Genomic DNA, 27,242 nt, shown 5'->3' on the forward strand with positions numbered 1-27,242 from the left:
CTGAAAATTATGAATTATAATCAGATTTAACATGGAATTGTTAATTATGTGCGTTTGAATAAGGTAATTCTTTTCACTGTATTAATTTTCTTTTTAAGAGACTTACTAAATATTTTATACTTATTATTTCTGTACCTTCGTCTAATTGCAGAATTATAGGAACTTCCAAAAAGAATGGTGATGATAATGAGATCAGTAGAAATTGCAAACAGTGAAGTTTTCACACAGAGATAAAATGAAATGTTTAGTGAAAATCATTGTTATTTCTGGAAATGGAGAGAACATAGGACCACAGAGTCCACTGCCCTTTTTTCCAGGCACACCACCCTCCCTCAGTAGTTTTTAAAGGAAGAGTAAAGAGCTCTGCAAATGATACGTTGGTTTGAAGGAGCATTATTCAACCTGCTTTGTAGAGGATTGGACTAAATGACCTCTAGGGGTCCCTTCCAACCTGATTCTATTGAAATGCTGACTGCACACATGGAAAATAAGGATTCTTCAGAAAGCATTTTTGCCAGGATCTCCTCTTGAGGCTGGTTCCTACGGCTTTGTTTAGCTTTGGTAATGCCTTTCATGGCCCTTTTGTAATTAGAACTCTTGTGTCATTGTCTAATGCCCATATAGATCTGTGTTCTACTGAATACGAAGCCATGAGACATCCATGTATATAAATTCCAGTGTATCAAGTTGTGTTCCAGTGTTCAAGAACGTGTCCTATGTGAAATAACCTAAATCCACAGCTGCCTTTCCTACTTAAAGTGACTGATACCAAATTATTCTGCAAGAGCTTTGCTTTTCTGTCAGGTAAAAATGGAGTGTGGGGTGTAAGTGCCTTTCCCATCAATTCATAGAGAACCCACTCAGCCTTCAGAAAGCCTACTGAAATAAAAGATCCTTATAGCCCACTTGGATGGTATAATATTTAAGAAATAGTAAATATTGGACCTTGAAACACAGGGATTTCTGCAGGAAACTTACAAAGGGTTGCTCACAATTCTTGCTGCTATTTGATGTTCTATAGTAGCATCAAAGAGCTATTGAGACTCTATAGTGTGTTTGGTGAAGCAGCACTGTGATTGTAGCAAAAGATTTCTCTTCTGCTTTTGGTTATGGTCACATATTTCCATACACTACACTTGATTACCTATTGGGTGATTCTTAATTATTCAAATAGGAAATTACCAGCAGTTCTTGGAACTTTCATTTTATATATATATGGTAAAACATTTATGCATTTGGTAATATTTAGGCAATAGTAATGAGGTGAGAACTTTGTTGCTTATATAAAAAAATGCAACTTTTCATCAAGTTTGGGAGACTTAGTCCATAGTTTTTGTGAATTGATGCTAGTTGAATTGATCTTACTGAAACTATATTGATTTGTACTAGCTAAAAGTTTAACCTGGGATTCTCTGTGTGTTTCAAAATAATTGTTTATGTGCATGTGCATTCATGCATAGCAGAATAACTATTAGTTTGAATTTTGAGGATTTACATTAAATGGCCACTATTTGTTTTATGACTGGGTACAAAATTGTGGCATCAGGAATTATAGAGTTGCATTTGGAAGGGACCTCTGGAGATTGCCTAGTTCAGCACCTTGCTTTAAAGCGAGCTCAGCTAAAGGAGGTTGCTGGAGGCCAGTTGGGTGTTGAATGTCCCGAAGGGTGGAGGCTCTGCAGCCTCTTTGGCAGCGTCACTGGGGAGCACAGACCTGGACACAGCATTCCACTTGTTTCTCATTACTGCTGGGTAGAGGGGGATGATCTTAAGGAGATCTGCAGGTATTTCAGCTGTTCTCACACACAGAACAATTCCTCCTTCTGATCTTCTTGGCTAGTCCTTCTTAAAACACCTCTATTCATCCATCACCTGATTGCTGCAGCCAGGTGTCTCCTGTCACTCAGTACCAGCTGCACAACTGACTTTTGACCCATGGGATCTGTGCACTCCTCAGCTCCTTCCTTCTTACTGTCAGGGTTAAGGAGAGAGCCACCTGGGCCCATTTCTCTCTTCCTTTATTTTTAAAAAATATTAATTTGCCAATTAATATTTAATATAAATATTTAATAAAGATCAATTTATAAGTATGATGCCAGCTTTTATTTCCATCTGCCAAGTAAGTAGCTGCTGTAAACATGCTATGAATATGTAAGCATGTTATAAATTCTCATGTAAAACAAACTTGTAGTTTGCGATCTATGCAGTAAAATAAAAGTTAGGGGGGTTTTTGTCATGCTTTTTAGAATTTTTTATAGTAGGACTTTGCTTCATAGAGAGATGGGTGTTTTTTTTGTCAGGGAGGAACAGTTCAAGAAATAATTGTTCTCTCCTAAGCAAAACTTTCTAATGAATCTTTAATCAATTTCCTTATTAGAGCAGCTTTACACATAGTGGATTCTAATGGAGGTAAACACTGCTTTTGAACAAGCATCCAAGAACTTCAGCTGAGAAGCAAAGTATTAGCATAAAAATCGCAGAGAAGAGTTATGTATGATGCATATAGTGCCCTACTCCTGTTTTAAAGAGCATTTTCTTTTCTATGTGGTTGTATGTGCACATGGTGGATGGACAAACCCATGGCTTGTCTCTCTGATTATGCAGTAGAAAGAGGCTCTGGTGTAGAGGTTGGCAGAGCAGTGATGCACCAACAAACTGATGTTTTCTTTGAGGTTAAAACAGATAGCATATTACCTATTTTTTTTTTTAATTGCCTTCTGCCACTACTTTAGGTAGAGATGCTTGGATTTGGAAAGCTATGTCCTTTTTATAAGTCTGGAATTCATACATGTAGTCATGCTGTGGCCTGACTCTAGACTGTGATTGAAGGAGAGCTGCTTTTCTGTTGCCAGGTCCTGTATCACAGGTATGTGGTCCTGACGGCTGGTCAGGGTCTCCAGTATGTTCATAATTCAGGGGCATTGAGATCTCAAATTCTAAGGTACTCTTAGTAGGTGTAGTAGGGCCTTGTTAGAATTCTGCCATACACAAACCAAGCCAGGCTCTATTTCACTTTCTTTGAGTTGTGCTGAGTCCTTAGATAAGATGGGGAGTCAGGAAATACAGATGCTGTATGCCCATATAGCTGAGAAAGTGGAATAAAGATGGGGTTTGGAGAACTCCTTGAGAGAAAAGAGATCAGTAGCTGCTTTAAAAGTAAGTATAATTCTTTGGTTGCAAATGAAATGTTACAGGCAAGATAAATCTTTCTGTCATGATTGTATTTTGTTGCTTCTCTTTGTTCTCAACTGATTGCATTTTCCCCCCTCATATTAACAGTGACATTTGATTGGAGACTTAGGAAAATATTCTTATCCTGTTAATCTTAGATTGTTTTATTCCTTAGTAATAATTTTGGAAGTTGCAGGCTTTCATTCTTTTGAATGAAAGTGTATGCCTGAAAGGAAAAAAGAATACCATTACAAGTGCATATGTAAATATATATATGTACATGCATAAAGGGGTACATGGAAATGAAAGCAGAAAAATGTGAAAGTATGTTATTTGTTTGCTTCTCTCTGTCTGTGACTACTTTCATTCCTGTGGTGGTGTTTCTTACAGCTGGAACCTTCTAGAAAACTTTGATTAACAAGGCACTAATAGAATTTTCCTTAAGCCACAGCATGTACTGAGTGAAGATATAAAAGATGTCAATCCTGTGTGCCCTCAGAGCACTTAGCACAGTTCCAAGGCAGAAATCATTTGTGCTGTCAACTTACTGGCTATTTTCTCTCTTACAGATAGGACTGCTTCCTTGTAACTAGTTGAGAAAGAGTGCATTTGGTAGCATTTGGAACTCTGCTGTAATATTTTACTTTAAAGTGGCTTCACTTCTTTAAAGTCATGGTACTGTAGGATTAAGAAGTCTGATTTTGAGGTTCTCCAGTGCCAAGGAAATTTGGAGTGTGGGAACAAAAGGGCTCTTAGATTTGTTTCTGCATTAATTTCTTCTGGGTGGAAGAAGAAGAGATTGATGGGAGAAGAGATGGCATTTTCTTTCAAGATGCTGTTTCTCTTCTAAAACCTTGAGAAGAGGAATATATTCACTATCCTGGTTTTGACTGGAATAGTTAATTTTCTTCTTAGTAGCTGGAACAGTGCTGTGTTTTGGATATGAGAATAATGTTGATAACACCCTGATATTTTGGCTGTTGCTTAGTCATACTTATTCAAATAAAATGTTTTTTCAGTTTCCCATGCTCTGCCAATGAGAGCTGCACGAGAAGCCAGGAGGAAGCATGGCCAGGACAGCTGACCCAAAGGCCAGAGATCTTCCATACATATGACAACATGCCCAGTATACAAACTGGGAGAGTTTTCTGGAAGGGGCTGGCTGCTGCTTGGGAATTGGTCAGCAGGCAGTGAGCAACTGTATTGGGCATCACTTGCTTTTTCTTGGGTTTTATTCCTTTCTCTGTCTCCTTTTCATTACAGTTACTGTTGCTGTTGTTGTAATAATAATGGTGATTATAATAATAATGTTTTACCTCGTTGGAATTATTAGGGTGTTCTTGTCTCATCCCATGAGTTTTCCCCTTTTCTGATTCTCCTCCCCATTCTTTTGGAAGGATATGTGGGGAGCAAGTGGCTGTGTTGTATTTAGTTGCTGTCTGGGCTTAAACCATGAAAATTAACAGAGAAATGTTTAATTAAATAAAGATTTATCATTTAATTTTTTCATATTGAGTTTACTCTACACCCTGCCTTTATGATACCAAACTTTTCTTTAATATTACAATGTCACATGACAACCGGCTCCCATAATGGGAAGACTGCAAAGCTGCAAGATAAAATCTGTCAAGGAGTAAACTCATTATAAACCCTGATTACCAACATGTAAAAAAACCCAGAAAAAAATGCATAAGATACTGCTTTTTTACTTTGTTATTTATGTTTTTGACAAAAATCTGAAAAAATTCCCATAAGGGATGAATGCTACATTGATACAGAGCCAAGGGAAAAGCTTTGCAGCAGAAATTGTTCATTGACTCTGTGACTGCAAATGTGCAGAAAGAGAGCAGAGAGACTGCAAGAGCAAAAAGAATTAGATAACATTAATTTAAAAAACACAACAAAGCCACGGCACAGGATTGCTGTGTAAACAGCTTTAACTGTATATGTTTATTTCCAGTGGCTCTGAAAACAAATGGAAGATTACTGGGAAAAGATTAACTGTAACAAATGCAAGGAAATGTTTGAAGCAGTTAGAAAAGCTTTTTATAGTAGAGCAGTTAAATCTAGTTAATTGTGTTTGATTTTTGTTTTCATAATTACTTCCTTTGTTTCACAGAACTCCTGCTGAATGTCTGACATAGTCGAGTTCTCATGCCGTAATTAAAGAAATAAATATATAGAAACTGAACACCAATGTGATTAGTGTTGTGTTACATACTTTAATATATGTGCTGCTCATACTGGGTAGCTGCTTCATGCTTAGCTGAGGAGATAATCCACAATTTAAAACAAAGAAACCACTCTGGTAAGTTAGTGTAGTTAATGGAAGTGCTTGACTATACGTGAAGGTAAGAAAGGTCATTCTGGTCCAGTGGGTAAGTCATGAGTAAGTCTTAGTAATGAGAACCCCAAATTATTTTAGTTCCCACTGTGACCCTGCACACTGGCATTGTCCAAGCCTTTTGGAGCATGGTTAGCAGCAGTCTGGGAGGGGTGAGCTGGCCTCTGGTCACAGCACAGTCTGTGGAGCTGCTTCTGTGCAGTAGGTTTTATAAATCCTAAACTGGTGTGTCCTAGAAGTGTAGAGCACCTGACACTGACAGCAAGGCATAAGGCATATGATGTACATGCAGCTAGCTTTTGTTGGTAGTATTTACTGAATCATATTTCTAAAATATGATTATATGGTGCTCTTGAAGCACAATTAAAGAGGAAGGTAGAACAATATCTTGCAATGCATGCACTTTTTAGTATCTGTGGCACTAGCAGAAAATCTGATTGTGGCTGGAGGGGTGTAGCTGAGACTGTGTTTGAAACTGCAAACATAAATGCTCCCTTTCTCTCTGGGTCTAATTTTGGTCTCTCTTGCTTTGAGATAAACCCAATAAGGATTGATAACGTTGCAGCTGCTCTTTGTGGCTCAGATCTAAAAATGCTAACATTGGGCAACAGGAAAGGAGCAACCACTGGCTGTTTTTTTCATCAGAATACCACACCTGGATGCTGTGGTTAAGTTGGCTGGGTTATTCCTTCATCCTTTGTTTTACAGTTTCTGATATGTTTCATGCCGTGTGTTTCTGGGTACAGGTGTTTAGTTAGCATAGATGTTGAGACTGAAAACTGTCAGGAGGAGCACTGCATGGCTTTGTGCAAATGAAGTGAACCATTTTACTGAAAAGATGAATGTGCCTAGCAATGTCACATCTGAAGTAGCTTCAGTTTTAGCTTGTACCATGAAACTGCTTTTGAGGAGCTTTTAGGCAGGTGACAGTCTGATTCGGTGGGACTGTGGCAGTCCTACTGAGGAGTGGTGGAGACTGTAGGAGAATTCTGAAAGGTATTTGCAGGCTCATATGGCAGAAATGTGCAACTGTGTTTTGTGCTCAGCCCTTGGTCCAGCCAGTGTCAAATCCCTTTCTTTCCGTGGTGGATGTCAATCTGGCACTGTTGAAAAGAAAATCAAGTCAAAAGAGCTGCAATGTCTTCTTTCAATTTATTTGACAGTGGTATATTAGGTAACATTGTTTCTGAGTAAAGCCAATAGTGAATACATGATTGAGTCCAAATCTCTTCCTGTAAGCCAAGGGTCTTCATTACCATTCATGGACCTTTTATGTAATCGCTTGTGTAAGGGTTGCACATGATGCATCGTCTACTTTGAAAAAAAGTACTCAGCAGGGGCTGTAATTTTATACACTAAAAATGAATATTTAGGACCCAAGGCAAGCTATTCACAATTTTGGGAAGGTGGGGATATTGTAGAAGCATAATTTAAAGTGGCTATATGGCTCTTTTAAAGCACTGTTAAAAGATGTATCTTAACATTTCCTAGGGTGATCCATCACAAGCTGACTTGTCTGTTTAGGATTTTCCCAAATGGTTTTCTAGTTAGATAAAAGATATGCATGAATGTGCAAAATGATTTGGCTGTTTTGTCTGAAGGATGACAATTTGTAGAAAACTGAATTTGCCACATTTCTGTCTTTCCTTCGCAGCTGAACTGGTGTTGTGCCTTATACCTTTTTGATTTGTTAGAGTAATTTATGTTCATAGAGCAGAAAAGCTGGATTCCATCCTCCATATCAACCTGTTCAGAAACTTAACTTGCATGGATATTTAAAAGAATGTATAGGAAAAATCAAATTATTTCTTAAATATGCCACCCCAGGATGAATTAATCCACTAGCAGCACTGTAACTCAGAGTCTGTATGTCGTTGCCCTGGAAATTTGTATCAGCACACTTTTAACAGTTTGATTTCAGAAACTGTGGTGTTGACTCTTAATTTGTTACCTGTAAGTTTTACAGGTGTCATGATAGGAGCAGTATCCAGCCAGTGCATGTTTCAGTGCAAGATGTGGCTGTTTGCCAATAACTGTGCCTGGGAGTTTATATTTTCAGAGGTTTATTTTTCTTTGCACAGACTGATGTCAGTGGTGCATGCCAGTACATTTAAGGAAAAAAAAGAATTCCTACTTAAAATTAGTGATTCTGTGCATTTTATAATATACATGCTTATAAACACAGAAGCTTGGAAAATTATCAGTGTTTGTCAAGTAGGCATGTAGAGGACTCTCTTCAGAGTTGTACAAGCTATGTGCTATAAGGAAAAGAAAAGGAAAAGAAATGAAATGTAATCATTATCCAAATACAGTGAGTAAAGACAAGAGCTTTCCACAATTTATCTACCAAATGTGTGTCTCCATCTAACACAGAGTGACTCTAATACCACCGTTGTAATATTAAGTCTGCCCACATATTTTGTGCAAAATCTCAGTGGTGAGGCATTCATTGCCTTGAAAAGCTGACACAATGGAATGCTTTTTGTGCTGGCTCTGGACAAATTATAGTACATTTTATCAGTTCCAAGGTCAGAGTACTATCATGGCTCTTAAACTGTAGTGTAGTAAAGTGGGCTCTATTGAATGTTCAAGGAACAGCTGTAAGTTTGCCTGATTATTGCAGCCAGGTATCTCCAGCACAAAAAAGAGACTTTTTGTCTGAACCTATTTCTCTTGTCTACATTCTCATTTTTGCTGTAATTTAATTTCAGAATTGATTTTTGCTGCAATATATATGGAGTTGTAGAGCTAAGACACTCTCATTGTTAACATGTCACTGCAGAAATGATACATTGCTTGTATCAGCTCGACTGCTGGTTGAAGCATAAGTCAAAGGGCACCGTTATTAAACACCTTGTACGACCAGAGTCTCTTTCTTTCCCTACCGTTCTTGTAGACTACTTCTATTCTTAGAATTGAAAAACCTAAGCCCTTTCACAGAAAACCTGAAGTAGATTTGCATGGACTGAATACTTCTCTTTCCTTTTCTAACTTGTCTGCTACTAGCCTTTCCTTCCCTTTCAAAAAAACATGCTATCAAAATGAAACGTAATTTTTATGCTCTGCATGACTGCACTGATGTGGGAATATTTGTTTTCCTGTGAATAAAAATCATCATATATTTTTTTCTTGGCCACTCTGAAATGCAGAACAATTATTTCAAATTAGGATCAGATTTTTTTTTTCTAATAAAAACTGTTTTATTCAGTAGAGTCAATTTTTCTCATGGCATACAGTATAAAAGCTCCTGATATACCCTATGTGAATATGAGTATTTCCTTGCCCATTTTGCACTTTCTCTTCTACTCTTTTACACAGCAGCTCATCAGCACTGCTTTTTGGTGTGCAAAGTGGGTAATTTCAGTAACATCTCTCTACCCCTAAACTTCAGCTTTCCTTTTTTTGGTTCACTCTCTTGAGTTCATGACCAATTGCAATGCATTGCTGATTCAGTGGTGTGACTTCTGCTCTTTGAGAGCTCGTGAAGGAATGTGGGTGGCTGTCTCTTATCTGCCATGGGACCCCAGCACACATGGGCATCAAAGATCTCAGAGTTCCTGTAAAGTAAAATGAGGACAAATAAAAATAAATAAATAAAGCTGACATCTCTTGGTGAGGTGGAGCTTAGTGTGTATTTAGGTGATATGATGTGCTTTATTGACTTACTGTCTTAATTTGACTTCTAAAACTTGCTTTATTATTAAGTAGTTGTGGATAATTTTGAAATGGGTACCACCTTGCAATTGCAGCAGCCCTTTTTTAGCCCTGTTTTTTAAGTCTTTTGAAACACTGGCATAGTCTATAACTTTCTGTAGAGTGATAAGCTTTTGAAATATTTTTTCCTTTCCTTTTCAGGGAGTAATATGTGGGAGGCTGTGGACTATTTGCTTCCGACATAGGAACAGCCTTGGGTTGGGATTCTGCACTCCTGAGAGAATGCTGGGAATCTGCAGAGGGCGACGGAAATTCCTGGCTGCCTCTCTGACCATCCTTTTTGTCCCAGCAATTACGTGGATTTATCTGTTTGCTGGGAGTTTTGAAGGTAGGAGAGGAATAATGGCTGAGGGGAGGGTGGTGGGGTATTGGATGATTTGTAGCTGGGCAGACAAATGTCGATCAGTCATCATTGGTTTTATTCAAATAAATTTTGTTTGGCTTGCATATGAAATAGTTCCCAAAGTGCAGATTTCAACAAAAGGCCTTCCTTACCATGTTCTCGATACTGAGGATGCTCAGTTAATTACTGGCCACAATTACTTGGTTTTCCACTCATCTTTGAACTTTGAAGATGGGCAACAACTCCCCCCTGCCCAGTCTACTAATCTTTCTCTGTATTTTCTGATTTTTAAAAGTAGGTCTATCCTATGCCCTGTAATATTTTTAGCATCTCATTTCAGATATGCTGAACACAGAAAATCAATGCATATCTATATAAGGTTTCTTTACATAAAAGTAGTTTGGATCCACATCTACCTGACTGTCAGTGGATTGTTTTAGTTGGAATATCTTTCTGTCCCCTTCTTTTTTTAGATGGAAATCCTCCAGGTTATAGGTACATTGACTTACAGCTATGTAATGACCACTTTTTATAACGAGACAGGGAATAATCACTACTTTGTCTTTTAAATTACCTGTCTGGTGAAGTTTCTTTCCTGGCCTTACAGACGTTCAACAGTAATACTTCAGTTAGGGGAGGATCAAGGATTCTGGCTCTCCTGCTCTTTCCTACTTTGTAGCTTTTTAAAATTTGTTTGTTTTGTTTATTGTGGAGGTGAAGAATTTTATATTGGATAACAGATCTGTTATTTTGGCAAGAGTAAAAAAAAGTCGTTCAATGTTTGTAGTTGCATTAGTATGAGGAAAGGTGTTCCAACTTTGTAAAACTTTGTAAAAGTGTTCAGTCACTAGTTTACAGTCTGATAATTTTAAAAAGGCATTGTTTAAAATGTCAGGCTTCTTTCATGTATCCTTGGCTGACAAATCAGTGCCATGTTTGGAAACAAAAGAGGTTTCCATGTTAAATCACAAGTAAGAGCATGTAAAGATTTTCTCTGTGTGTTGCATACGATTCTGAATTTGTTATATTCCATGTACAAATATTTGATTATGCAAATTTATTCAAGTACTCAAAATTCTACCTTAATGTGCAGTAACTCCATGAGCTCATTCTAGAACAAAACACTTGTGGGATTCATGTTAAATTGGAAATACAAGGGGTGCTAGCTGCATACTTAAAAACAATGATCTGGCAGGCAGAGCAGTACTGATTTTATTTGATTTTTAAAAGCTGAGCAAATGCAGGCCTCACTTTTTTGCTTTTAGAAGAATATTGTGCTGCTTTATTGTAATGACTATTTTAATTGTGTCCACAATTGATAATGCCACAGTGTTTTAAATTCCCCTGTGAGTAGAATCCTTTGTTTTTACAGAGAACTCAATACAAATCTTGAAATTTGGTGCTACAGAGTATTTGAAGTGACTTAAAGCTCTCACTGTGAATTAATCTTAAATGCAAGCTAGGGAACAAAGCCCATTACCTATTACAAAGCCTTGCACTGGAAAAGGACTGGAAATTATGTACAGTTAGTAACTATCGGTTCTTTTTTTTTGTGTCTGTTTTCTTTTTTCTTAGTTTTGGATGGGGATTATTTTCTTGGTTAAAAAACTAAGATTGATTACTTATTTAGCCAAATAACAGCTCACATTTTCCTTAGTGTATAGATATTAAGACAAAAAGTTAATGCCATTTTGGTGTTCTACATGACTTCCTGGGTTTTTTTTCTCCACAGTGGTCCCCACAATTTACTCATGTTTGAGCTCTCTGTGAATGTTGTAGTGAGGTGGGGGTGGCTTTCTTCTCCCAAGTAACAAGCAGTAGAACAAGAGGAAATGGCCTCAAGTTGCACCACAGGAGGTTTAGATTGGATATTGGGAAAAATTTCTTAATGGAAGGGGTTGACAAACATTAGAACAGGCTACCCAGGAAAGTGTTTGGGTGACCACCCCTGGAGATGTTTAAAATATGTGTATATGTGGCACTTAGGAACATTTTAATATTCATGGGAAGTAGATTTTGAAATCATATTTGTGAATACTTGAATCAAAAAACTGATTCTGGGGGTTCAGTTTAGTGGTGGACATGGCAGTGCTGGGCTAATGGACAGACTCAATGGTCATGAAGGTCTTTTCCATCATAAACAATTGCATCATTCTGTGGTTGATTGTGGATTGAGTAGAAAATGCCTCACAACACCATTGTGGCTTGATTTGCAAGCATCACAAATGTAGAATCCTCTCTGCCTCCTGGTACTTGTTTCTTTTGTTAATCACAGGGCTAGAAATTTTCTTTTCAGTACATCTAGTTTTAGTTTTGAGTAAATGATTCTTGTTAGACTTTTCTCCACCAAATTAAAGAAATCATCAATACCTGGTATCGTCATAGGTTCATTTAATTATTCAGTGTTGGGAGGGACTTCAAGAGTTCTCTAATTAAACTCTTGCTCAAATCAATGTGGATTTTGGAATCAGGCAACATTTTTTAGGCCTGTATTCAACAGTGTCTTGAAAACGTCCAAGGACAGAGAAGACATGGACTTGCAGACACACCATGAATGAGTGCCCCCTCTATTTGAGCCCAACATCCTGGATAGTTTTTCACACATCTAGTAGTCCACCCATATATAGGGTAAAATGCCAGCTTGGATACAGGAATACTGTACTTAAATTCAAGGAAGATTGCACCAACTGGTCATATATTCATAGTCATTTCATCACAGCAGGCAGTCAGGTTGGTCAAGCATGATTTACCCTTGGTGAATCCAACTGCCATGCCAGGCCTGGGAATGTTTCTGTTTGGAGATACCTAAATACAGTAGTAAAATCACTGTGGGCTTTTATTCACTAAGTAAAAAGATTGACCTAGCTGAGTTGCCATAGCAAAAAATTTTGTGGGGATTTTTTTGTTCTTCTGCATTTTTTTCTTATTTTGTATGTTTCAGGGCTCTAGACTCAAATCTCTGATATGAAATCTGTAGTGCTGTGTCTGCGTCATAAGTTCTTGATGTAATTAGAAATTACATTACTCATCCATGTGTTTATATCTAAGAACTTAAGTTATTCATTTGCCATAGCATGAGAGTGGGATCACATTAGAAACCCTTAAAAAACCTTGTTAGTCAGTCTGTAATGTAAAATATGCCTTGCTGCAGTCTGTTCCCATGTCCTGCTTTTTGAATAGTTTCAAATTCCTTAAGACAGTTTTGTTTTATTTTGGATTTTGTTCTCTTGTCAGAAAGTACATGGCAGCCTGCTACTTCACAGTTGTCACTCGACACTTGCAGTGAGACCCTTCCTTTAGGATATTCATTGGAGGTGGTGTTACCCAAGCTCTGACAGCAGTAGCTACTAAAAGCCTCATTAATCATGGATAAATGTCTATTAAGGTTATGAAGAAGAATATTAAAGATGATATTGAATATTCTGTGGCTTTTGTATATACCTGGTTACTGTTGTTTCTCATAATGCACAAGGACAGCATAATTTCAGTTATCTGTTACTTTGAATGAAAAAGCTAATTGTTCCAACATTCTTAGAATTTATTCAAAAGACAAAGTAATAGAGTAGGAAGGGTGGAGTGCATTTAAAACAGGGAAGAGAAAATAATCAAATAATACATGATGAATTTTCATTAGAAAGTAAATAGTAGTTTCACTAACTAGTGGTAGCTCCATAAATAGCTTAATTTTCCAAGCCATATGAAGCAGTTTCTTCTCCCCCTTACCATGAAGGTCATGTAAAATGGAGATTTGGAACTGTAATTTCACCATGCTTTCTGGATTACTGATTCCTCAAAAAAAAAAAAAAAAGAAAAAGGAAAAAAAAGTTCACTGTGGCTGTGTGACCTCAGCAGATTTACAGTCACCTCTGTTTCGACAGGATGAAAATACACTTGTGTTACCATGTGTTACCAGTTCCTGTGTTGCGGATCCGCTTGAGGCTGAAATCCTACAGGATGTGTGTAGGGCTCCTGTGTGGAATATATTTCCCAGGAAAGACAGAACCAGTAATGTAACCTTAAGATGAAAAATTGAAAGTTGTGTGAGATCCGGTATGGAATCTGTAAAGGAATATTTGACTTTCCTTTCTTTGAACTGCTCGGTTAGCATTTTAAAAAATAGAGCCTGCCTTCTTTACTGGGACTTGCTTTCCTTGGTTGTCCTCTTTTCACTCCAGTGTTGGGCAGCTATCATTCCCTAACAATTCATTTCAGTCAAAGTCATCTGTAGAGACATGATTGAAGCCAGAGTTGGGCAAACACCTCATAAAATACAATAAAATAAATTGAAGGAAGGCTGCAAATATTCATCTTTGTATTTAAATGGATTCACTTTAATGCTCTTCACACTCTTTTTGTGTATGTTTCCATAAATATCCTAGTGAATATGTTAATTGAGAAGACTGTCTATGGGAACAATGAATATCCAGTTTTAATATTCATGAGAAGTAGATTTTGAAATGATATTTGTGAATACTTGAATCAAAAAACTGATTCTGGGGGTTCAACTTTTTTCAGTTAAGTGCCAAAAGTTTATCACGTGATCTGTGTGCATGATGAAAACTGCCCAAACTTTTAATCCTTGCATTAAGTGGCTCATAGAAAAAGGCAAACAAATAAGTAATTACTAAAATGTCTATCAGACACTTGCAACTGATGAACAAACATCAGAAAATAATTCCCTCACAGACAATGTAATCAAAAAGACAGAAAACATACAATTGCTTTTTTTACTATGTTTCCTTCAGTTGGCCTGAATTTTATCTGTTACGTGTCTCAACAGAATTAAACATGAAAACTTAATCCAATGTCCATTTGAAACAGAAGCTTCCACCTTTGTATTGATCCTGTCTTTTTAATAAAGTTCTGGGAGGAGAAGTCCTGAAAGGGTGCCTCTGCATGTAAGGGTGCTTCTGTGTGGAGTGCCTGAACAAGTGTACAGGAGGTGGATTTAGTGAATATTGGCTCTCCTTAGTCAAAAAACCACCCCTTCCTTTCCATTCTGAAGTAAATAGTGCTGGCTGACTCCTCTCTGGTTACATTTATTCCAGGTAATAGAGAATTACCACTTAAGCACCTCTGTCTCTAGTGCAGTCTCTATACCTTCTTAAATATATTTGGGGATCCTACCAGAGTGCCATCAATTATGATAGCAAAGACCTCAGGCTTATGAGAAGTTTTGCTGCTCCTGGAAAACTTGTCCCTCTATGAAACCCTGGTGATTTGGCTATACAGAATGCTGATAAAGGAGCAGAAGGTCCATGCTGTGAAAGCTGGAGAGCTTGTTCTCTGCTCATCATCTTTAACTGAGGAGTCAGTGATCCTATGTTTTCTTTTTTTACAGACTGGAGAAGCCTTATATGTCCATGACTAAGAAAATAAAATTAGGTGAATATTGAAAGAATTTGACTCCCCATTTTATAAATAAATAGCCTTCTTATGAGCAGTGACAGGAAATTTGAAGTAGTTTCTGTACCAAAACAAGAATGGCCTTGCACCAGGAGTGTAAGCCAAAATACACCATGGCCATGAGAAGCTTTTGGAGGTCAAATGGTGGAGTTAGTGAGGAACATGGACTTTTTTTTTCCTTCTCAACCTTTTTCTGATTAAACTTAGAATTCTGCAATACAATTTTATCCTTAGCTAGTAATGTCCATTCCCACTGGAATGCTGAAGTTGAATGTTGAAGTCAATGCTGGGGTTTTTTCAGCTTGCCAGGAGTTCACATTCTTAAACTCTGTCATCTCAGGAGAAGCCTTGAATCTTGCAATGGCCACTTCTTCTGTCAGTGCTGTGCCAAGGGAAAGCAAGCCTGCATTTCTTTTTGGAATTGCAGTAGACAGGGCACACGTTTTCTTTTGATGCTCATATTTTTAAGTACATGCTTTCAGAAAAGCAAAGTAAGCTGTGGGCTTACCTTCTTTGTTCTCTGTACAATCTCATGGTTGGATGGAATGTTTCTTTGCTTCTAAACACCAGTTTTCTCTTGGCTTTCTTTTCCTCAAGAGCTCTTAATTTGTCATTTCTGGCCGAAACATTAAGGTCAGAATGAAAAGGAATTTTTTGACTGGCATGAGGGGCCAGCTTCTGTGGAACAGCAGCTAAATGAATATAATCTCAAGAGTTTTGTTTCATCTTGGTCTTTCTCCTTCTTTGAACAAACTTTTGGGAAAAATACCATCTATAAAAGTTGCATTACACAAAAGGGAGCAAATTTCTCCTAAGAAGAAGGGACATCTGGATGCCCAAATTCTGTTAGGGCTGTGTGGAAGACTTAAAAGTAGGACTGCTATTTCCTGATCATTCCTTCTCTGTTTCAAAGATGGATAGTTACTCACTTCATCATCAAAACATGTTTTTTAGTATAAAAACAGAAAAGCAAGGTGAGCTTAAATATATGGCTAAAAATAAACTGAAAAACAAACCCCAAGAAGCAACACTTGGCTTTCTGAAAAAAAGTGTGCAATTTTAAGTACATCAGAACTCCTTTGTGTGCTGGAACTAATGTAGCCTGACTTGCTGTGATTGATACTATGCAGCTGATTGATGTTGAAGTTGCTTTTCCTGCAATTTATATAATCTAGCTCCCATATGGATCTCTTGGTGTCTAAATAAATCCTGAGCTCCTGCTGCAGTGTATTTCTCAATGGTAAAATGTTTAGCATCTCTCATCTCTCTCTCTCTGTCTCTTTGTGTTCCTGGCAATTGTAGAAGCTTCATTACCTCTGACTTCTTTCCCTCTAAAAAAGTAATTTGAAATTAATCAATGAGCTTTGGGGGCGAGCAGGTCAACAAATATATAAGCATAAGATGAAAAAAAATCTGAAAAAGAGATACTTTAAAAGATTGAAATGAAAATTTTCTTTTTGATTCTCAAAACAATCTGGGCTGTTCAATTTTTCTGAATTTTTTGTATTTAAAATTTATGGGGTGTTTTTCAGATCAAGAAAAAGTTTGAAATCAAAATCTGTCTTGTTAGACAGCAAATAGTATCTGAAGTGCCTTCCAGTACTTTTGAAACTCATATTTTGAATATTTTTTAAGTGTATATAATACTAGAAGGAGGAGGAGTCTGGTTAAAAAAATTTCAAATAATTACTTCATACATTGTGTATGGTCATACTTATGTTCGGCAGATTATGCTCTGGAATGATTTAAAAGCAACTAAGTGGGAAGGTTGATACCCTGATTTTGGGTGGATTTGTTTTAGGTATGATTAGCGTGACAATACCAGTATCTTCAACGCATTTATTTAAACCTTCTGTACCCTTTTCAAACGTTTTTCAGACATGACAGCCATTGAATTGTTCAGCTGATTAATTTTTTCCTTCCCTTAGAGTTTTACTTCTCTTGTGTTGCTTTGCAATTCTTGTTTCTAGACTTGAAAGAGACTTTTTAAAAATCTATCTAGATGTCCTTGGACTACTGAGTGACATGCACAACTACATTCAAAAACATAGCCTGACAACAGTCATCGTGGTTCACTCAGCTTTGTGCATACCAACAGAAAGAGGAAAAGTTGGTGACCTGAAGACTGATACATTTTTAGCCTGAGATTCTCTTGCAGTTTAACCCTGTTCAAGCTATTTGAGCCATCCTGTGATAATAATTCTTTCTAACCTGTGGTATGACTGACATTCTCTATAATTCTGTGAAATGGTCAAAGTCCAGGATGTAAACATCAATAAACATCAAGGTTTTAAACCTTTTTTTATTTTTAATTTTATAATTCTTTGTCTTTCAAATTGCTGAATGTCAGAGTTTGCAGAGATGAGGAATTGGGGTGGAGAGCTGAAAGTAGTGAAGTTAAAATTGCAAAAAGAAAATTATAGAATCATCACATTTTCCTAAATTAACTTCACAATACAAAGGAGACTGTGCTTGTTTGGTATATATTTACTTTAAAAAATAATTATAGACCCAGTTAAAATATTTTACTGTATAAATGAAGTGTTTCACAATGAGATACTTTTACCAATGAACTTGTAATAATGTCTGTACCTATTATAGAGAAGAGGTGTGTGGTTTGTTCTTTGCATAGTGCTTCCCAAACTTCTGAAATGCCCAGTGAAATCACCACCACCAATAAAAGCTTTTAAACACCTGGAGCAGCTTACAAGCTCTAGGTTAGTAACACACCAGGGTCCTGATTAGAAAACCAGAAATGTGTATCTGGAGAATGAACTGAAAGTGTGGTTCTAGCACAGTCAGCCCTGCTTGTGTTGGCTGTTGTTGAGCAAGCACAGGCCCTGTCAGGGGTGGAGATGCCTGGACCACCATGAGCAGCAGGGGAAGCCTGGGCAGCTTGTGGACTCTTATCTGGCCACTGAAGCGTGGGCCCCTACGTCTTCCTAGTGATTATTGTTCTTCCTAAGAAGTTTAAACCCAGTGCAGTTATAGCTGAATGTTGGTGCTACACTAGGATCTTCATTTGGCTCATAGACACAGGATTGGGGTTGTCATAATGTAGTTTAAAATTAAAGAATGTTGCATACCATTTCTGTAATATATAGATTATTTCTGGAGCTGAAATAAAGCCATAGCTAATAGGATGGTATTATTCTCATATGTTGAAAAGCACTTGGGGGAATTGCTGGAATAAAGAAGTGTGAACGTTATCAGTTTCTTATGTGATTTTTTTTCACCCCTTGATTTAAGTAGGGTGAAAAAAAAAAATGTTGTGTTTCTCCCCAACATTTTCTTTCCTTACAATTTTTTCTACTTTATCATTCACCTTTCCTTATTTATGTGTCATTGCATCTCTCCTAGACTAGTTGCAACAGTCTTTGTTTAATTTGTTTCAAAATGGACAGACAAATTTGTAGATTCTTCTCAAAATTACACAGAACAGTTACTGCTTGAAGATTTGTAGGTTTTTACCATCATAGTGACTGTTAACAGTCAATGTCTCTCACATTGCACAGGCTGTTTTATGTTGTAGAATTGATAGAATAATGCTGGCTGGTAATTCCTGCATCTGACCCATGTGTTCCAGATACACCAGAGCTGTTCTTCTAGCCAGATTTCTCCAATTGATTTTAAAGCTGGTGGAGGATTCTAGCACTTCTCTGAATAAATTATTCTGTCTTGTTAAAAAATACATGCTTTAATTTCTGTCCAGATATTTCTGGCTTCAAGGTAAGACGTGAGAGACAAGAAGTAGATGAGAGGGAAAAAAACAGAAAAGGATCATTTTAACAGTTTCAGTTTCATGTAAAGTGAATAATCATGATTATGAGATATAGCAGTACATAAAGTGCGCTGCAAAAATATCACCTTGAGGACTATAGATGAGAGTGCTACAGTGCTACAGCCCTCACAACTTATAGCTGTTTAAAAAAAGAGATAAATTCATAGGATAATTGCTAATCTTCCCATAGCTAGTAGAAGCTAGTTATCAGGATGATCAGTTGCCATCCCAGTCCAGAAAAACTAATTTCCCAAGCAAAATATTTGTTTTGGGCTCCAGGTTAGTGTACTTTTTCAGTTGCGAAAAAATAACCCTTCAGAAAGGATCAAATCACAGTTTCAATTTCAGGTTAAGCATGGTTATTAAATTTAAGAAGAAAGGTGTATTTCAGCACTAATTTGGCAACCAATTATTCATGGGATCAAGGCTTATAAACTTAAAATCTATCAGTATTGTATTCTCAATTTTCCAAATAAAACATAAAATCACTGTAGTGTTTACAATTTACCTTTAGAGCATTAAAACATGGAAGATTTCTCATCCATTTCTTTCCCAATGTTAAGGCATTCAGCATTCTAGAATTGAATAGGAATCATATCGCCACTTTAGTATTTCACCATCACTATATTTCCTGCCTGTCATTGGATTTCATTTAATCCAACTCTGTGATTTTGCTTGTTAACTTTAGCAGGAATACTGGTTTCGGATGAATGAATGCTATAAAAGTCTGCTTTTTATTCTCTACTAATCAAACTGTTATAATGTGTATCTCAAGGGATCCACACTGACTTTAACAAAGGATTCTTTTGGTCTGAAATGTAATATGCACAGAATGTTTTCTAGCAGTATTAACTATAATGGATTTAGCTATTTCACCTCTTGCTTCAGTGCTTTACAAACCCCGAAGGGTTTAAGGTAAAAATCTCAACAGTGAGGTTACATTTTCTATACTATTCTTATAGGAACCAAGTTTACAAATCCATCTGCACAGCTACACATAATTGCTGGTTTCCAGGGAACTCCAGCTAACTTTCTTCAAAGCTTTGCCAATATACACAGAGGTAAGTAAGTTTGAAAATAACAATTATCTGACTTATTTGAGTTGGGTGAAGGCATTAGTTGCTTGTTCATGTACACTTGAGTGGAGATGTGATGAATTAAGTGATCTTTCCCGTAGAATGCAAATGCAGTCATTTAACCAAATGATTGAAACCTACTATTTATCTGCTTTAAATTGCATGACTTTGTTTGCCCATGAGCTGCCTCATAGTAACCTGACTTCAGAGTTGCTGATGGTGACTCTCTGCTTCATACTGAGTTTCTTGCTTTTAAGAGACTTAAGAGCAGAACGTTCCCCTGTTGTTATTTGCAGTCTTTATTTCCTCTCCTCAGTTTTAACTGTTTGCATATGCTCCCTTTCAGCTGCCATACGGGTGCCTCAGTGATGTGATATTAATAGCAAAGATTAAGCAGTTTCAGCTCACCAGAGAAGAGATTAATCATCATCAGACCCAATGAGAAGTTTAATTTTCTGCTCTCTTTTTTCCACTAAGCTCTGGTGGCTGCCACTTGCACCAATGTCTGTGGGACATTTAACAACCTGCTTCTGAAGATGCATTTCAGTGGTTTCTCTTCTTTTATTTCCTCTGTCAATCTCAGAGAATTTCATCATTTTAGGCTTTAATTGAAGACCACTGTGAGGAGATGGAGAGAAGAAAGTTATTTCTTGAACAAAGCTACTTAAGGGACTCATAGTTTTTACTGTATTCAGGAGGAAGATGGGTTAAGTCAAGATACTGAAAACTATGGCAATTGTTGTTTTGGTATGTGACTACCTGCTCCCCTTAAAAAATTCCATATCCTCCTTGTCCTCACCTCCTGTTTATATGCATTTATTTGTGCCTGAGAAGTGTGGTTAAATTTGTGGTGCAGCATGGATGATGTGGAGCCCACTGAATTAGGGAATGACAAGAAAGAGTCCACGTTGAAAACTTCATAAAACAGCTTCCAAAATGCCATCTGTACTGATAAAAGCACTCGTGTGGGGTAGTCGACTAGCTGGACATAGCAGTTGCTGTTCAAAATGGCACGTCTCAGACTGGCACAAACTTACCTTACAGAGAAGCCCTAAACTTAATTAAAATTCTTCTCTGAGATGATGCTACTCCTGTCACCTGTTAACTACAACCAGACAGTGAAGTTGATAGTGGAACCCTGGAAAAAGTTAAAGATAGAATCTAAAATGTTAGGCTTTGTGCTTTCCCAGATCAACTGTACCTGCGTAAGCAGTATGATAAATTATATAATTGTTAGATGTGATGATTGTTTAGTAATTAAATGTAATTATTATATAACCATAAGAAGAATAGTGAGAAACTATGCTGAGAGGGACTAAATTTATGTATACAATAGAACAATATAAGTTTAATAATTAACATGAAAGTTATGTAACGATAGAGTATAAAACATGATCATTTCGGATGTATGGTTGGAGTCAGATTTGGGTTGAATATACCCCGATTCCCAGAGCTCTTAATAAAAAGCACCGCATATAATCGCTCCGTGATTATGTGTTTCTGAACGCTAACAAAGTATTGATAGGTGATAATGTGCAATCTACATATCCCCCTATTTCTGGAGTTTTGTCAGCTTCTAAGAGGTTTTAGAAGGAGAGGGTCTCCATTAGGAGCAGGAGAAGATTACAGTTTTATAAGTTAGAAAAGGGCAGATCAGACTAAGATAAAGCAACACACAGCACAAAAGAAAAATGGTTAGTCTTTTCTGTGGTCTTCAGATAGACCTCATGTATGAGGTTGTGGATGTGTGGACGTGTGGATTTGTTGGTTGAACAATGAGGTTGCAGTTTAATTTGAACAGCACATGATGTGAAATCACTCAAGTAGCATTTTAAGCGGGTCGCAATTGTGGATGCTGCCATTCTTGCATTTCTGGCTCTGGCTGCCTGGTTTTGAGTCAGTGTTTCTCCTGTTTGAAAAACAGGTCCCTTCAAACTTGAAGAGGCTCAGGCTGAGCACCTGAGATCTTTAATCTAGAATCTCTCACTGCCTTTTAAAATCTCTTAGAAAATCTGGCTTCCCAGCCTGGTACTTTTCTGTACTGGAGGTTTTGATTTATTCTATCTTGCCAGGAAGACTCTTGTGTAGCTGCACTATTTTAGCTTCCTAAAAGGCCTCTATCTATATTGGTCACTTGGGATGAACCTTGGAACTTCAGCAGGCCTCTTAAGTTTTCAAGTCACAGAAACTTGCTGAGCTGTATTAGAAATGGTCCTTTTTAAAAGAAGTTTTTTGCTGTTAGTAGCCACTTTTTCATCTTGGAGACTACACACACAAAAGGCCAGTAAGTCTAGATATTAGCTTAAAAAAAATTTACACATTGCAATTGCTACCACCAAAGAAAAGGCAGAACCCTTTCCACCAACAAATCTGCAACAGTACTACTGTTTTTCTTCAATTTAATTTGCAGGTTGATTCAGGGGAGGCATATCTAGAATGGCATTGTCAGCCTAAAGCAAAGCATAATGGTAATTTTGGGGGAAAAAAATATTTACACCATACAGCAATCTATGAATACATCTGATGTGTAGAGGAGGATGAGACTTGCAATTTCTTTAATTGTTTTATTAAGGACAAGGTATTGCCCTTGCAAACAAATTGTTTGGAAAAAACATTTGCATATTTAAATAGACTTACATATTTAATAGCTATAGTTGTTTGCCTTGCATATCCATCATTACATTACAACGAACAGAAAAAACATATTATTTGAATCATGTTTAGAAATACTCCACTAAGGTCCTGGCACATTGTTTGGCAGCATGTAAGACTGGAATAATCTTAGCCATTCCTGGACAGGGATTGTTTTCCTGCTAATTACTGTTTGATTGCACTAAAGTAAGGTGCTTGATCTAGGAGCTGTGGTGAAATAGCCTCTGGTTAGTGGCAGACAAGTAATGGAAGACTTCCACTGGTGGAAAAATCATCTGTGGTAATTTCATGTGGCACTTGTTGGAAGAATCATTTGCAGTAAGTGAGAGTAGGAATCACAAACAGAATTGTTGAGAGTTGGAACCTGTTTTTAATGGATCTCACAGAAAAGAAGTTCTAATGGTATGGTGAAAACTGAGAAAGTGAGACCTTAATTAGGAATAGAGGAGCTAATGAATGAGAGTGAGGAAGGAATAGTTCTCAGGTGTTACTGTCACTTGTCATAAACTCCAAGCTGAATGGAGTTGCAAGCTGGCTTTTTTTAGTCATAATCCAGGCAGGAAGACAAGACAATGGACAAGCTATGATGCACTGCAAGTAGTGGAATGAAGTAAAACAGTGGATTCATATGGAAAAGAGAAGGTATTACCTTGAGGAGTCAGGAAGACATGGAGTTCTGATCTGAAGGCATCATTTGCAGGATCACTAAAAGCAGCCTCGCTGGGCTGCACACTATTCTTGTATTTGAGCATCATGTATGTGTGAAAAGATTCAGCACCATGAAAATGTGGACCTTCAAAATTATTCATTAGGTTTGTATCTTTTGCAATTACAGGAAATTTTTCAATGTGAAACCTATTCAGAACATAAAAGCTACCAGTCAAACTTGCAAATTGATGATTTATATTTGGTACTCATCAACTGTTTATGGATTTAACTGAATCAATGTTTTAAAACTGTAGGAAATTATTAATAATCGTTAAGAGAGAATTTGATGTTACAAGGAATATGGATAACCAGCTTATTTGGCCCTCTCAGGAGCAAGTGCAACATTAGATGAGCAATATATTAAAGAGAAAAGAGAAAAGTGATCCTGTAAGTGAGGCATTTTTGGTGGTGGCTGATAGTGGAAGGACTATTTAAGGCTAATTCAAATCTCTTAAGACCTCCTAGTACTTTCTATTATTAGTCTAATTCAAGAGCAGAGGCTATACATCAACCTTCTAGTAAGGCTACTGATGGCTATGTGGTTAAAAATAATATGAAGAATAATGAAAAGACAATGACTGCAACTTGATAAGGAGTTCATATTCTGCCTGTGTACTCTAATGAGCAGTTCCAGTGTACTACAAAAAAACTGAAGAAGTAACTACAACACTCAAGTTTTGGTTAATTATTTTATATTCATATAAAAGGCAGAGTACATTTCTGGATACTGGAACAGAAGAAAAGGAAAAAAGAGACGGAACTGAGAGAATCAATATTGTTTCAGGATGTCCTGTTCAATGAAAGAATGGCTTTGAGATTCCAGACTATGGGAAAAACCACATTCCTCTTTAATACTGTAGATTGTGTCTAAAGATACCAGCAGAATGTTGTTACCAAATTGCCAGCTTATGGGTATGGGAGAAAAAATGTAAGTGTGAAGATCTTTGTTTATTCAGATAGCAAAGGTAGGGTAAAACAGATCAGAACTTCACGTAAGCAGTAATGCAAGATGTTTAAATTATTATTTCTGAGGATGTTTGTTGAGAAGGTTCTCTTAGTACAGTCCTAAAGCATATGGTAGAAGGTCAGTCCTCTTCTCCAGCTGTTCAAAGAGAGAAAGGTTGATAAATAGTGAAATTCTCAGGAAGACAAGGACTGCACATTTGTATTCAATGCTGCAAGATGGCTAGACTTTTCATTGCATACAAAAGTGGATTTGTTCAGAACATAGCAAGTTACAGCCTGAAATTGTAGCAATGGGAGATTTAGGTGGAATTAGACAAGAGGAGAAGTAGCTCTAAACAGAAGAGAGTTCTGTGTTCTGATAGATTGTGAACAGGAGTTGTGGAATCATCACCGCAGATGTTTTTAGAGCAGAGCAGTACAGTGGCAAATTAAAATCAGTGTTGGTAAGTGTAATGTAAGGCACCTTGGAAAAGTGTAGTCTTAATACACTATAGTGGATTCTTAGGTGACCATCTGGAACTGGATCTTGGACTTTGAATAAATATTTCTAGTAAAGTTGTATTTGATACTGGGGGATAGTTGGTGAGGTATATATGATATCAATAGCCACAGGCACAACGTGAAAGGCTTTGCTAGATATTAGGATGGGAGACTTAATTGTTTTTTTCCTTTCCTTTACCAGATTGAGAACTTTCTAAATACACAAGACAGGATAGAGCTTTTCACACGAGCAGATACTGTTAATACCAAGACAAATGTGTTTTATCAGATCAATAATGCATTTAGGAATGCAAATAGGAAGAAAATATCTGTTCATCAGATCAGTGTCTTTCTGACACAGTCTCTCTGTGGTATTAATGAAAAATAACTCTCGCTAGTTTTAATGCAAAACTCAAGCTGTTTAAGAAAGGGCTTATATAATATTTCAGCCTGGGACAACTGGGCCTGAGCTCTATAACTGCAAAGGTCCCTTCTAATCCTATGTGATATCTTTGCAAATATATTCACTATTTGCTTCATGGAGCTCTCTTGGGTTCCACTGAACAGGAAATAAATAATCTCCTTTGCTAGAGAAGGTGTATTATTTGGAGATTATGTTTTGGCTTCTTCATGATTTTAAAACACCATTTTTTAAGGATTAAAGCAGCAGCAGAGCTGATTATTTAGTGGTTATTACTTGATGAGGTAATGACACTTGGCTTATTTCCTAAGCACTTTTTGATCTACTGATGAAAAATGCTCTATAGGCTAGATAATATTATTGTTAACAATAGTGGAGTGTTGGGAACTAATTAGTCTCACCAGCCTTTTTAGGCAAAGGCAAAGAAGTGTTGATGGAGAAAAATGAATGCTCTTAAGCTTTAGGAATGCTTTTTTGAGTGACAGTCTCACTGTGTAACATGAACTACTCAAAGCTCTTGGGTGCACTTGTGTGAGAAAATGGATTTCTTTCGAAGTGGGTGGTTCAGGGTTTATTTGGGGAGTGTGTGTGTGTGTGTGTGTGTGTGTGACCAAGTTTTGGTAGTGTGGGGAGTTACAGGGGTGAGTGACTTCCCTGAGGAGCTCCCCTTATGTCCAACAGAGCCTGTGCCAGCCAGCTCCAGGAAGAACCTGCCCCTGGCCAAGGCCGAGCCCATCAGCCACAGCGGTAGCACCTCTGGGATAATGGAATTAGAAATTAAGAAGGGAAAAAAACCCAAACCACCACAGAAAGAGCAGCTGGAGAGCGGACAGAGAATATGTGAGAGGAAGACAGATGGGGAGGAGAATGAAACCTTCATAACCCCAGAGGAAATCATTAGCAACCTGCTATGCTACATATTATTTATAATATATTCTGTATGTAGTTTTTGATAAAGGTTGATATTGATGAAACCTGGTTCATGAAATCCAAATTTGAGACTAGATAAACACTAATGAGTTATTTGTTCACCATGTAAACCTTCATTTACCTTCAAGATATAAATGAATTCATGGAAATCTTTTATTACAGTTTTTTGTGAATATGACAAATTACATTTATTGTGTAAAATAAATATGACTGTCAAAAGGTTAAATGAAATAACTCTTTTTTAAGAGTTTGAGTGCCCATGGGGAAGTCATCCAGCCTCTTGGCTTTAATACTCTTAAAATCTAATGAACTTGAGGCTGTCTTCAAAAAACCATAACAAGCAGTTTCTCTGCCATTAACCCCATGAAATGAAATAGCTTCCTCTTTTTTCTACATCTTACATAGGTGGGAATTTTCTTGAAACTCTTGGAAGTAGTACCAGTTTAAAAAAGGTATCCTGTAGTCTGTGTGATAAAGAGGGAAAGAAAGAGGTGGTGCATCAAGACTGTTACCAGAATAAGCTCAGTAATTGGACCACCATAACTGTTGTTATCCAGATAAGTACTGGAATACCTCTGTTTCTTTAAAGTTTCTTTTGAAACTTGAATTCTTTTGAATGGGGAAATATTTCCTGGTTTCATACTTTTATGTAACTGCAGCTGTGTTGTGGTGGGGTAACCTTCACTGACTGCCCACTGAAGTCGCCTTCACTCTTCTCCTCAGCTGAACAGGGGAAAGCAAAACCTTGTCATGCAAACCCAACACAGTGGTAGACCTCTTATTTAGTCATGCCTTACAGATAGTTGTACCTGATGTTTGTAGTCCATAATTTCTCTGTTCCTAATTCCTTGCTGAAGGCTTTATTGTGATTCTGTACGTATGTTTGGCTTCATAGTAGACTGTGACAAGAGCAGTTCATCTGAGAAGGGAGAATTAAGTGCTCAGTTGCTCTTTTGAAGTTCCTTGTTGCCCTTTCTTCTGCTCTGCTCTTTTCCAAAAAACACACTGAATGGTCACTCTGAGTACCTCAGCTTACTGGACACAATTGAAAGCAATTTCCCAGTGCCTTGTTTATCGATAATTCTTAGTGATCACTGTGGCTTTTGTTCATTTCTCACAGTGTTGTCTGGAGTGTTTTTCATTTAAAACTTTCTTTTCTGATCAATGATGAGGGTAAAAACAGCAACAAAAAAGAAATTAATTGGAACTGTTTTCAGTTTAACTACTTTCACCATTTCTTACTGCATCAC

General features: G+C 37.2%; 1 protein-coding gene across 1 annotated transcript in view; it reads left to right on the forward strand.

Moving 5' to 3' along the window:
- LARGE1 (LARGE xylosyl- and glucuronyltransferase 1) overlaps window positions 1-27,242 on the forward strand; it is a 283,741-nt gene that overhangs the window by 72,371 nt on the left and 184,128 nt on the right. Inside the window, exon 3 of the mRNA XM_059472096.1 lies at window positions 9,371-9,557. Within this exon, the coding sequence (XP_059328079.1) occupies window positions 9,452-9,557 (106 nt within the window). The 5' untranslated portion in view covers window positions 9,371-9,451. The remainder of the gene's footprint in view (window positions 1-9,370; window positions 9,558-27,242) is intronic.

Source organism: Ammospiza nelsoni, chromosome 5 (assembly GCF_027579445.1).
Source record: "Ammospiza nelsoni isolate bAmmNel1 chromosome 5, bAmmNel1.pri, whole genome shotgun sequence".
NCBI classification, from domain to species: Eukaryota; Metazoa; Chordata; class Aves; order Passeriformes; family Passerellidae; genus Ammospiza; species Ammospiza nelsoni.